Source organism: Teleopsis dalmanni, chromosome 2 (genome assembly GCF_002237135.1).
Source record: "Teleopsis dalmanni isolate 2A chromosome 2, ASM223713v2, whole genome shotgun sequence".
In the NCBI taxonomy this organism is placed as follows: Eukaryota; Metazoa; Arthropoda; class Insecta; order Diptera; family Diopsidae; genus Teleopsis; species Teleopsis dalmanni.
The window spans coordinates 227,472,891-227,484,465 of NC_051847.1; the positions used below are offsets into that span (position 1 = coordinate 227,472,891).

Below are 11,575 nucleotides of genomic sequence, written 5' to 3' on the forward strand. Positions count from 1 at the left end.
AAAAAAAAGAGTAGGCGAAAATATTTTTAAAAAATCTATGTTCATAAGTTGAACTATAGAAAATCATTTTCAAACAAAATTTCAAGCAGATAGCATCAAAAATCAAAATTCTACAAAATTAAAACCTAAAACAAAAAAAAGGTAAAATTTTTTATAAATTATTGAAAATTGATTATATTGCGGCCAGACTGAGACGTTAGAAGTGTTCAGAAACTTTTGTCTTTCGTGGCGTCCCTTTAACCGTTCTGAATATACACATGCGCATTGTTTCAATACTGTTTCAAATTATATTGTAGACGCAAGAACGAAGATGTATTCGCCGGAGGAATTCTACTATCGCAAGACCTATGTTACCAAGTATGGTAAGTACACCAATTTTCGCTTTAGTTTTTATTTAATTAAAAATATAAATAATACATAATTATATATGTAAGGACTACATAACATACATATTAATTATATAATGAATTATATAATAATCATGTAATATATTATATAATAATTGCTAAAATAAATTTGTAGCCCTTTTAACTACCCTCTCATTCCCACTTGCACCGTTCGTTGTTAAAGCTAATATATAGCTTAATATTTTGTTCCGTCGACAATAAAGACTTCATTACGGAAAGGCTAAGCATTCACTTAGGGACTGCTTTAATCATTGTGAAATGGGGACTTACATATAACGCAAACAAAAACGATACAAAAAGTAAAAAAAAAAATGAAAAAATTTAGGAAATCAAAATCTGTCATTATTTGACATAATTTGATAGTTCAAATTTTTTCTTCAAAAATTAGAAGTCTAGTTTAAAAATATTATGTAGTTTTTGTTGTAACCAGAGTTGGAGATAGTGTACGGCACTTATATGTCTGAATAGCCCCGATCGCTAGTAGAGTCTATGACAGTTGTCGTTGTTGTTGTTATCAACTTCTATTTAGACTATTTGGTTTCGAGAAGATTAAAACGTTAGAACTCGTCGATTTTTGGCACCAAATCTAAAATTAAGCGTATTGATTTATAGATCTGAATTAGCTATGCTAACACATCAACATTAATTATATGAGCCACTACAATTGCTGAGGTAATTAGTTAGGATATAAATTAATTAGGATTAGGATAGGTTATTAGTGTTTAGTTAAAAATGTGAAATAATTAAGCTCAACATTTTTACTATTCTTTGAAAATTTATTGACATTTAATTGCAGTATTAAGTGTCCACTGTGTTGATGTTAGCCAGATATCACTTTAGCGGGGGAGCACTATATTGATAATAACTAATAACAAAGTCTCACTATAAACAAGCTTTTTTATTGCAGTTTTTGTTTACATTAGGGACTCTAACGAAAAATCACATCTGTTGGAATAAACTTAAGGTCGTTCAATAATATATTTAATTATTTAAATATATATATTATATTATGTATATATATATATATTATATTTATATATTATTTAAACATATATGATATGTATTTTTGTTATTAAGAAATGATAACATCCTTCGATATTATACATTTTGGCACTGCATCATCACTTTCTTACTCTAATTTCTATTTGAATCAGCTAACTGCCTAATATTGTCTTTTCTAAATTGTCAAATATTCTCAATTTTTAGTAATTTATATTGAAGAAGAATCATAACAAATACAAATAAATACATAACAAAGTCAAAAGGTTTGAACATAGTTAACTATCACAGAACTATTTACGTTATAACAATTTACAATTATATAGTTATACCATAAACGAATACAAATATAAATTAAGAATTACTAACTATAATATAATTTTAATTTGTCTTTATTAGAAATATAAATTTTCTATAAATTGTATTTGCGAACAAATCTTTCTTAATCTAAAAACATACTTAATTTTCTTACTACAACATAGCGTATATAAAAATTTTTTAATATAATATAATATAATATAATATAATATAATATATATATATTTGCATGTATAATAAAATTTGTATTTTAAAAATATAAAAAGGCACAATATATTTCCTAAACGTTGATTATTCGAGTTGAGACTATAATTTTAAAATTGGACGGACATTAGTCGTTAGTATTTAAAGTTTATAGTTTAGTAAAACAATTCAAGATCAAAGAACACCAATTATTCAGTACAAATATTTACAATACAAAGCATTACAGATTAAAGATAATACAAAATTAGATACTTCAAGATAGTATTTAAGTAACAAGTTTGTGGAAATGAATGAGAAAAAATATTCAGACCCGTTCAGGAGGAGGTACTCGTTCTACTGCTTTTCAATAGCCGCTTTCCGATTTGCCGATCAACTATTGTGACCGTTTATTGACTATGACTATGAAAAATGTGTGAAAATATTTAAAAACAACAGACGCGATATTTCGCTAATGCAACTATCGACACACTCAGCTACAGCTACTGCTTGCAAGATTTTTTGTTTTTTATTTCTCCTAGCAATGATGTCCTTACGCACCAAGTGGCGAACTGGTTTGCAATTTTTTAATTTTTTTTATATTAAATCATCATCGCCATTAGAATTTAAAATAAAAAATTGTATATATTGTGACAAAAAGTTCTCAGGGTACAGATAATAAAGTAAAATTACGCCGTTTTCATGTGTCCATTAATGATGATCAACTATATATCCTTTATATCCTCAAAAAAACAAAAACCAAAAAAAAAAAATTAATTCATGCAATTCGACCGACGTATAAATATTAAAGTATAATTTTTTGCAGCCGTTCCTCGAGATTCTCCTTTTTTACTTGGTTTGGCAACGGCTTTGCATTACGGGTGCTGCTTTTTTGTATCTGCAGTATTCGCCTTTAAGAAAAAATGTGTGCAAAAATTTGTAATAAGAAGCTACACACTTTTCAACCCTGTCTCCAGTTTTGATGTGTTGGACGGACGTGTCGCATTAGACTTTTTAGTAGTTTATTAATTTGGACAGTAAAAAAGCGGCTGTGCTCAAGCGCACCCTTAACAATCTAAACAGCCACAATATCGCCAAGGCTTAGCTGTAGCTATGCAATTATTATTATTTTTTCACTTTTAGATATTAACAGGTTTTTCATCCTTCCTGCCTCTGCTCTGCCTGTTGCCTGTTGAATCTGTTAAATCTGTTGAATTGAATTTGTCGCTCAGTGTCGGTCAGTGTGTTTCGTGAGCTGTCGCTTGCAGAGCTACAGCTGTTATCTTTCATGCCTATTAACATGAATCTTTGTAGTTTTGAGATACAAGATATACACAATACACGATTCACATATCAAATATAGGAAATATAGGAAAAAATTGTTTTCATTTTTTGTTGACATAGGAATTTCCGTTTTGCGCTTTGCGCCGTTTTGCCAATTATTGTTGTTGAGGAGAGCATGAATGAGTAACTTGAGTCTATGTTTGAGGTGGTGCTGTGGCATCATTTTTCATTTTTCATTTTTCATATTTCTTTACTTGCGCTTTTCTTGATTTTAACATTTTTTATTCCATTCTGAATGAAAAACTGACAAATAACTAGATGCTTTGTAATAGATTGTGTCTACAACTTAATCGCCTTGCATAAAAGACGGCATTGTTCGGGGAGAGATATATATCAATAATGATGATTCTTTGCTGTTGCTGCTTTTTTTGTTGTCACATAATTAATATATATACGATTCCTTGTTAGTTAGCATTTTTATTGGTGTAAAAAAAGTGGAGTGCGGGTGAAAATTGAGCAAATCAAATTTTCTAACATTTACTTAGTATGTCAGACAAGAGTGTTTCATATAGTTCTAGATATACTCCTTAATTATTCATATATCTAGGATCTTTAAATACTGCAAAGAATAGTTCTAGATTTTCTTACTCCGATCTTCATCGGTTTATTTATTTATTCTTGAGTTTATGAGAGCTGTTTTCTATTTTTGGAACTTGAATTTTTTGTACTGTATTGCAAATCTGTTGAAAAAAGTTTTTTGACATTTCGCCGGCTATTGTTTCATCCAATTGATTTATGTTATAATGGGTTTCCAAACACTTATATATATGAAGTTGTTCGTTGTTGTTTTAAATTACTTGGAATGTTTAATATCTTTTTATTTTATATTTGTTATAATAAATTTGTTTTTGTTTTCTTTGTTACTTCTGTAATGCTTAAAGTTGTTTCTATAATATACCTCTCCATCTGAAATTGTTTGATTTATTCTGAATTCAATATTCTTTACATTTTAAAACATATTTCATTCCATGGAATGTTTAATATTGTTTTTGGACGGATTTTTAATAAATCAATTGAAATGTTTTTTTTTCTGTGTCGTTTCTATAATACAGGTAACTATCTGTAGTTATTTCATTTATTCTGTAATTAGGATTCTTTATCTTTAATTATTAATTCCTTGGAATGTTACTTAATAATATTTTTGGACGGATTTGTTATAATAAATGATATTAAATGTTTATTTGCTGCTTCTTGCTGCTTTCTACTTATCTATTTAAGGTTGGTTAATTTGTTTTGAAGTGGAGATTTTTTATCTTTTTGAATTCCTTGGAATGCTTAATATTTTTGGACAGATTTTTTGTTATTAATTTTTATGTTAGATCTTTGTCCTAACTGCCCATTCCTTGGAACATATTACATATTTGGACGGATTGTTTAAAAACAATATGTTAGATTTTTATCTAAATTTATAAATTAATACTAGTATTAAACCAACTAATGATATTACAAGTGACACCGCTCCTTGCAGACCAGCTGCGCCCGCCAAACGGCATTTAAACATATCATAACGTGTTTCTGTGTCCGTTACAATATTTTGGTATTCAGCCTCTACCAATTGACCATCATAATATGTAATTAAATCTTCAAATGGATATTCATAACCCTGCAAGCATTCACATTTGTAACCACCAGTTTCATAGCCTCGTCCCATTATAGGTACGCACTAAAAATATAAGAGCATTTTATTACATTTAACCCTTTTTTATAATTAACCACTTATCTGCTACTAATATAATATACTTACATAAGATGTTTTCTCATCGCATTTGTGTGTATTTTTAAAAGCATTCGGCTCATAATACCAATCTGGGCATTGATTTATGTCCAACTGTAGCATGTCCATTGATACAGCGACTACACCTCTAAAGGGAGGAAATACGTAGACAAATTAATAAACATATTAACATAACAAACATTTTTTGGCATGAATAAACTAAATGTCAACACTTGAAAATTACCCAAAATAATTAAACACAAAACCCCTAAAATATAATTGTTGACAGCCACTTAATGTGTCCGATGTCGTTCTCGTTCCCGTTCCCGTTCTTTACATATTACTTCACAAATCTATTATGCACCCTTGCCAAAAAACTTATTATGATATTTTATTTTTTAGGGGTGACTGATTGACTTTTGGATATCCCAAAATTTCCATACTTAATAAGATCAGTATAACAATAAACATTTTTTAATTGTACAAATTATAATAACCTCCTCTGTCTATAACTCTCTATAATGCATCCCTTCTAACCCTATTTCATTCTTTTCATTTCATTTTTGTTACTTACTTGAATTCCAGTTTTACTTTAAGACTATCCCAACCAAAGAAGGGTACAGCATATGTTATTAGCCACTTTTTGACATAACCATCGCAGTCAAATTGCGGCTGAGTCCAGTATCCGTGTTTTATGCTTGCCGCACGATACGAATTCGGGAAGTGCTCATATTTCTGCAGGTATTCACCTGTTTCATTGTGACGTATTCTCATTTTTAGGTAGAAAGTTTCTAAATCATCGAAATTTGTCGACCACCGTTGTTTCAAAAACTTGAAATATTTTTTTTCGGTGTAGATTTCATGTGTCTTATTTAGACGTGCTAAATCTTCCACTTTAAATTTACGCGTATTTAAATCAGTTTTGTAAGCATAGGGTGCAAAGTATGTACGGTTCGTGAATTTATTACGTTCCCAAAAGGTAGCAGCAGACCATACTTTGGAATCGCCAATAACAATAGCGAGCGTTTCGCCAATCATTTGATCTTCGGTCAGAGGTTTGTCGGCCACACGTTTGCCTGAATATACCTCATTCGGATCAGAAATCTGCAAGAGACAAAAGAGACAATTTGTACATTACTTATTACAACAAATACTTTTCATCATAGATAAAGTAAGAGGAATCGCGTGGAGATTTGTATTTCAAACATGTGCATGTGTCAAAAAGTTTCTAAAGAATAGTGGTTTGTTTCATTCGTCTATTATGTTAAATGAAACTTGTTCTACAGGATTCAACGTTCTAATTTCTGTTTTATTTGCATAAAATGCTGATTTCTAGGATTCTTATTATATAAATGCAGGTTTTACGTACATATCATTTATTATTCATATTAGTAACTTGTGCAAATAAACTGTTTGTGACTTGTTTTTCAAGTCCTTAAATAAATGAATTTAGCATTTTGAAACGCTTTGACACTGCATACATAATTTTTATGAAGTACCACAATGAGCAAATAGATAAACTTGAAGTGATTTTGCAAGAAATTTGAGTATCTTGAAAACGCGTGAAAAATTATAATTTACACTTCAAGAGCTTCTACTTTGGAAGTTTTTTTTTATGGAATTTGTTAGTACTTAATAATGTTCAATTAGTGTTGTTAAATGATGCAGCAATCTTTGTAAATTCTCCTAAAGATTTACCTGAAGGAAACCACTAATGAAATTAGCAAGACGCACAGCCATTTTCGCTTCGTTTTCAAATTGTTCTGCAGCACCAAAGCTGACATCGCCACGCAATATCAAATCTTGTGGATGGAAACTATAATTATAATTATAATATTAATAGTAATATTGTCAATTAAAATAGGTAAATGTAACTCATTTACTTTTTACAAGTGCGATAGTTGACACCGTGTATGAACTTCAACACTTGGTCAATATTAATGTTTTCAGAGTGCAAGGATCGTGATCCTGTTGTGTAGTTACGGTACTCTGGATGCAGATCTAAGTATTTTTCTCGCACATGATATGGAGCACGTTCCCATTGTATCGGCACTTTCTGTACCCCTGTAGAAAGAAATATTAGTTATACGAAACAGAAGTCCCTTAGCTTTCAAATGTTTTAAATGTTGTTTCTTACATCCAATTTTAAGACAATCATATTCATTGTAGTATTGCTCAGCTGGAGCTCTTTCTACTATCTCGCCTAGGTAGGGACGCCTTACGACGTTAGGCAGTCGATACCCAGGCTTACATCTGCACTGATAACCGCCACGTCGAAAGCCCCAACCCTGTAACGGTTCACACTCTGTAGTTTCCTTCTTACATCGAGCGGTATCGGCAAAATGATTCGGCCCTTTATTACCTTCTCCCTTCGGACACTGATTTATGTCTAAACGCTCAAAGTCCATCTCTAACACAGCCACGGCAGTATATCTTTAAATCAAAACAAAACATTATTCATCTTTTTATCTTATATATTTTTATATATATTGGTACTTACTTTGGATATTCGATATGCCTGAATTGTGTATGACGCGGATATATATCAGCAATAGGAACTACAGCAGCGACCATCCATTTATTTGAACGTCCACAATCAAAATATGGTTTTGTCCAATTAACTGGTCCGGGAATTTCATCAGCTCCCGGCGGACCATGAAATGTATAAGTTTCATTTGTGTTATTTGCATAACGTATTTCGACTTGATAAGTAGTTTTTGTGTCATGTCGCCCTTCCACGTCATCAGGTAACCACAGGCCATACCACTCATTTATCTTATACAAATCACTGGTGTAATCTTTCGACATAGATTCTGGCGGAAAAGCACCCAAGTCACGCACATCGAAAGTGTTCCAAGTCGAAATTTTTTGCAAATGTATTGGATCATTAAAATCATCTAAACGGAATGTGCGCGGTGCAAAGCGTGGGAAGGTTTTGTTGAAGAAACCGCGATAAGTTGGTGAATATGAACTGTTGGGTGCAAAATATATAGCTGAAGCATTTATATGTGGATTAGCTGACACATCTGCAACAGTCGATAGCATATAGTACATCATGCCGGGATCATAGGTATCGTTTATGGCTGGGCGTATAAAACGTGACTGCAATATGTAACTCCAAAAGAAGCTGCGACTTAATGCCATGTTATGCAGGTGAAGCAGCGCGGTACGATTTGGGAAAATTGGGTTTATGTTTATTTCCTTAATGTCCGGTTTATGCGACACAGTGTCTTCGGGCATATATAAATCGTTGTCATGTTGAATGAGACAATTGTCACCATTTACTTTGTCAAATTTAACTTTTATTTCATCAAAAGGATCTCGCGCTTGCCATTCATATTGAGCGAGCACACCCACAATTAGCAGTGAAAGAAATAGAAAATAGCTACGTCCGATTATCGTAGTCGGATACATTTTATAACACACAAGTAAGGTGCGCTTTTATTTGCACCTTTGTCAAGAATATAATAACTTAAATAATAAAATTAAAATTATTTAATTAAAACAAAATGAGATGCACCAACAGCACAAATTACTAATTTACAATACACTTGTGGCTACGCCCAAACGAAGAAATGAAATAGTGAAACGACATGAAAATGAAACAAACAAAGCATTGATTGGATTTATTTGCTTATTTGTGGAATGCATGTGGACAGTGAAACAACACTTCAAAATTGTACATAAAATCAAATTGAAATAACAAAATAAATAAATATAATTATGGCATAAACATTAAAAATAATTAACCATAATTTTCAAAGAATAAATTGTATGGAACTGAGTTTTTAACATATTTGCTCAATGCGGCCACTATATATTGCCACTTGTTGCATTACTCATCTTTAAAATATTTTGATATAACTAACTTTTTTGTTTTCATTTAGAAAAACTTTTTATGTAATAAATTAACAGGTTTGCATTAAATTAAATTTCATTGATGTCATATAATTAGGATCAGTTGCGGCTTAATTCGTTTGTGGTGATTCTGGTGAATATAAAATGTAGTTTAACAACTCTGTTTTAGCATTTCTGTGTGTCATTTAAGATTTAACAGCTTCATTTCATGCAGTTGTCTTCAGCCAATCACAGTTTTTGAATTGCAAATTTCTTTAATATGTAAATGCATTTGTATTGGTCACTCGGTAAATTACAAATTATTCACTTACTAATATATGCATTTTAGCATGACAATATTTTAGGTTCAAATAGTTAACAGTCTTTGGTATACAATAGAACTTTGGCAAATACTGACTTGGCAAAACGTCAAAAAGCATACTGTTTTATTACAAGTTTAATTTAAAAGCATGCAAGACTGTTAATCACAAATCACGTCAGAATGTACTTTTCCAACTGCACCATAACGCTTTTGTTATACTTTTCCCGTTACGTTTTTATTTTGGCTGTAAATAATTACTAACAACACCAATCAACCGATGTGTAAAGCCACAACTGGGTCAACAATATTTTGGCAACAATTTTTGTCAAAATTTTGTTTCTTTTTTTGTGTTTGATTTTGTTCACTAAAGGCAATCGCATCACTTAACAGTTAACAGGCAACACCACTTCCTGGCGCTATCTCAAATGTCAATCTTCTGAAATAACAACGTCCTTTGCCGTAAATCAGCAAAAGCCGCCGAGTTGCTTGCCAAAACGTTTCCAGGTTGTGGATGATAATTGCATAAACAAGGAGAATTGTAACGTCAGCGGTTTGGTGGCGAAGTGGCGATTATTTCTTAAAGTTTGTGCTAACCAGCTGCATTTTAATATTTTTAAAATTTGTACTGTAGTTATGCGATTTTTATTTTATTGGAGTACCTCGAACTCGTATGTTGTGTTCATATACATTTATGTTCATTAATACATGAAATAAATTAAGATATTTCGAAACTGTTCTCACTACAATTTCAAATTTCTTCACTTTATATTTGTCTAATTAAGGTAATTTCCTTTTTAAAACAAACATTATTTCCTCGTATTCTTATCTTAATTCTTATTGAAAATTCATTTTGCGCAGAGTTGCATTCAGAATTTGCGTAATTTATATCTTCATTTAAAATAAATGAATCTGCGTTTTAAAATGAAGTTAAATCATAACATAGTAATAGTGATAGGAAAATGAATGGTCCCTTTTTTTGCTAGAGAAACATATACTTTTCAGTTCTAATAATATTTATGAACACTCTTAGTCCTTCTTATCTATGATAATTCAGAATATGGTATTAACTATTCGTGTCAGCAAAAAATATACTTGCTTTTTTAATATATTTTTAGTTACTTTGTACTTTAACATGCAGTTGCTTTTTGGATTTTCAAAAAATGTGTTTATTATGAATATTCTAGTTCTTCCATTTCACTCCGTGGAACAATCATAAGCTATCAATTTTTATATTATATAAAATCGCTTACTGTACAAAAAAATCTTTAGGAGATACAGATTGAAATCATTGACATATTCATTCTTAGCTTTCTTTAGTAAGAACAGTTGATTTATTTTTTCAGAGAATAGGTAAGAAATGTATTTATCATTCTTTACTTTATCCTGATTACAACTTTATTGTTCCGCTCTTTATTGTTTGCTACGATTTGCATTTTTCTTATAAAAGAGATTGACTGACATTATCTAGTGGATTTTGGCAAGTATCTGGGAATATAACGAACTACCTTATTATATTATCTGGAATATCTGTTTTATGTTTTAAATTTTTTAAGAAAAATTGAAATGTTGAGGAGGTCTCGTAATTTTCCAGCTTTCCGATTTAATAAGATTATATATTTTGTACATTATAGTTTGCTTTTCGTCGCATCCACCTAACATATATGTGTATAGTTAAATAGAAGTAACGTGTATACTCCTCATCAAAAAAGTATTTTTAGCAATTCTTTGCACTTTATTAAGTTTTAGCGCATATGTTTTCATGTTGAGTCCTTTACTTGCAGACGTTGTGTATATGTTTGTATTGTCGTAGGTCGTAGGACCCTAATATTCACGTGAACGACTTATTTTCAACACATCTCCAACCAATTAGGTCAATTCTGTATTCGTATTTTTGTTGATTTTTGCAACTATTCTCTGCGACAAGAGAAACTCAAATTCACCCTTGAATTAAAAACACTTGCATTTTTGTAAATAAGACCGGGGACGACTTTAAGGTAAACCTCCACAAATTGAATATGCAAGGAGCATGTAGTGACCGTATGGGCATGACATCTGGCCAAATGAAAAAATGTTTTTTTAAGGGACTTTTTATTGTTAATACTGCTGTAAGTTATTATATTAGTGTTCAATGTGAATTATTATTATTAAAACACAATAAAAATATTTTACAGAAATTAGTTCATTTAGTATCCTGTACACAATAAAGAGTAACAAATAAAACCTTAACCAGTGTTATAGTTAAGTGACAGAACAGAGAATAGGACTTAGACTTTTCTACATTGTTGTCATTTTGTTACTTTGTCACTATGACTTCGAAGTTTTTTTAACTTTGATTTGACTTCTACATATACGAGAGTATATATAATATATATGGAAATGTATATAGCTTGCAAACCAAGTTCTACGGCTGCATACGACAAGAAGAAGAATGCTATTTTAGGGTTCTACTTGTGG

The 11,575-nt window shown here is 30.8% G+C and overlaps 1 protein-coding gene across 1 annotated transcript; it reads right to left on the reverse strand.

The window, feature by feature from the left end:
- Nucleotides 1-1,944: 1,944 nt before the first annotated feature.
- Nucleotides 1,945-8,522, reverse strand: LOC119676803. Its single transcript, XM_038088062.1, has 7 exons — nt 7,463-8,522; nt 7,100-7,395; nt 6,846-7,026; nt 6,661-6,778; nt 5,537-6,066; nt 4,993-5,110; nt 1,945-4,911 (listed from the first exon to the last, which is right to left on the reverse strand). The coding sequence occupies exons 1-7, from the start codon at nt 8,374-8,376 to the stop codon at nt 4,645-4,647; spliced, it is 2,424 nt and encodes an 807-aa protein (XP_037943990.1). The 5' UTR covers nt 8,377-8,522; the 3' UTR covers nt 1,945-4,644.
- Between the last annotated feature and the right edge of the window lie 3,053 nt (nt 8,523-11,575).

What these genes read in the sequence shown, in the direction of transcription:
- LOC119676803 (XM_038088062.1), bottom strand. Translation starts at nt 8,376, where the DNA reads ATGTATCCGACTACGATAATCGGACGTAGCTATTTTCTATTTCTTTCA. An exon ending in TGATTGTCTTAAAATTGGAT is followed by an intron (nt 7,027 to 7,099) that starts GTAAGAAACAAC and finishes TTCTTTCTACAG; the next exon opens with GGGTACAGAAAGTGCCGATA. An exon ending in AAAGTAAAACTGGAATTCAA is followed by an intron (nt 5,111 to 5,536) that starts GTAAGTAACAAA and finishes TCCTCCCTTTAG; the next exon opens with AGGTGTAGTCGCTGTATCAA.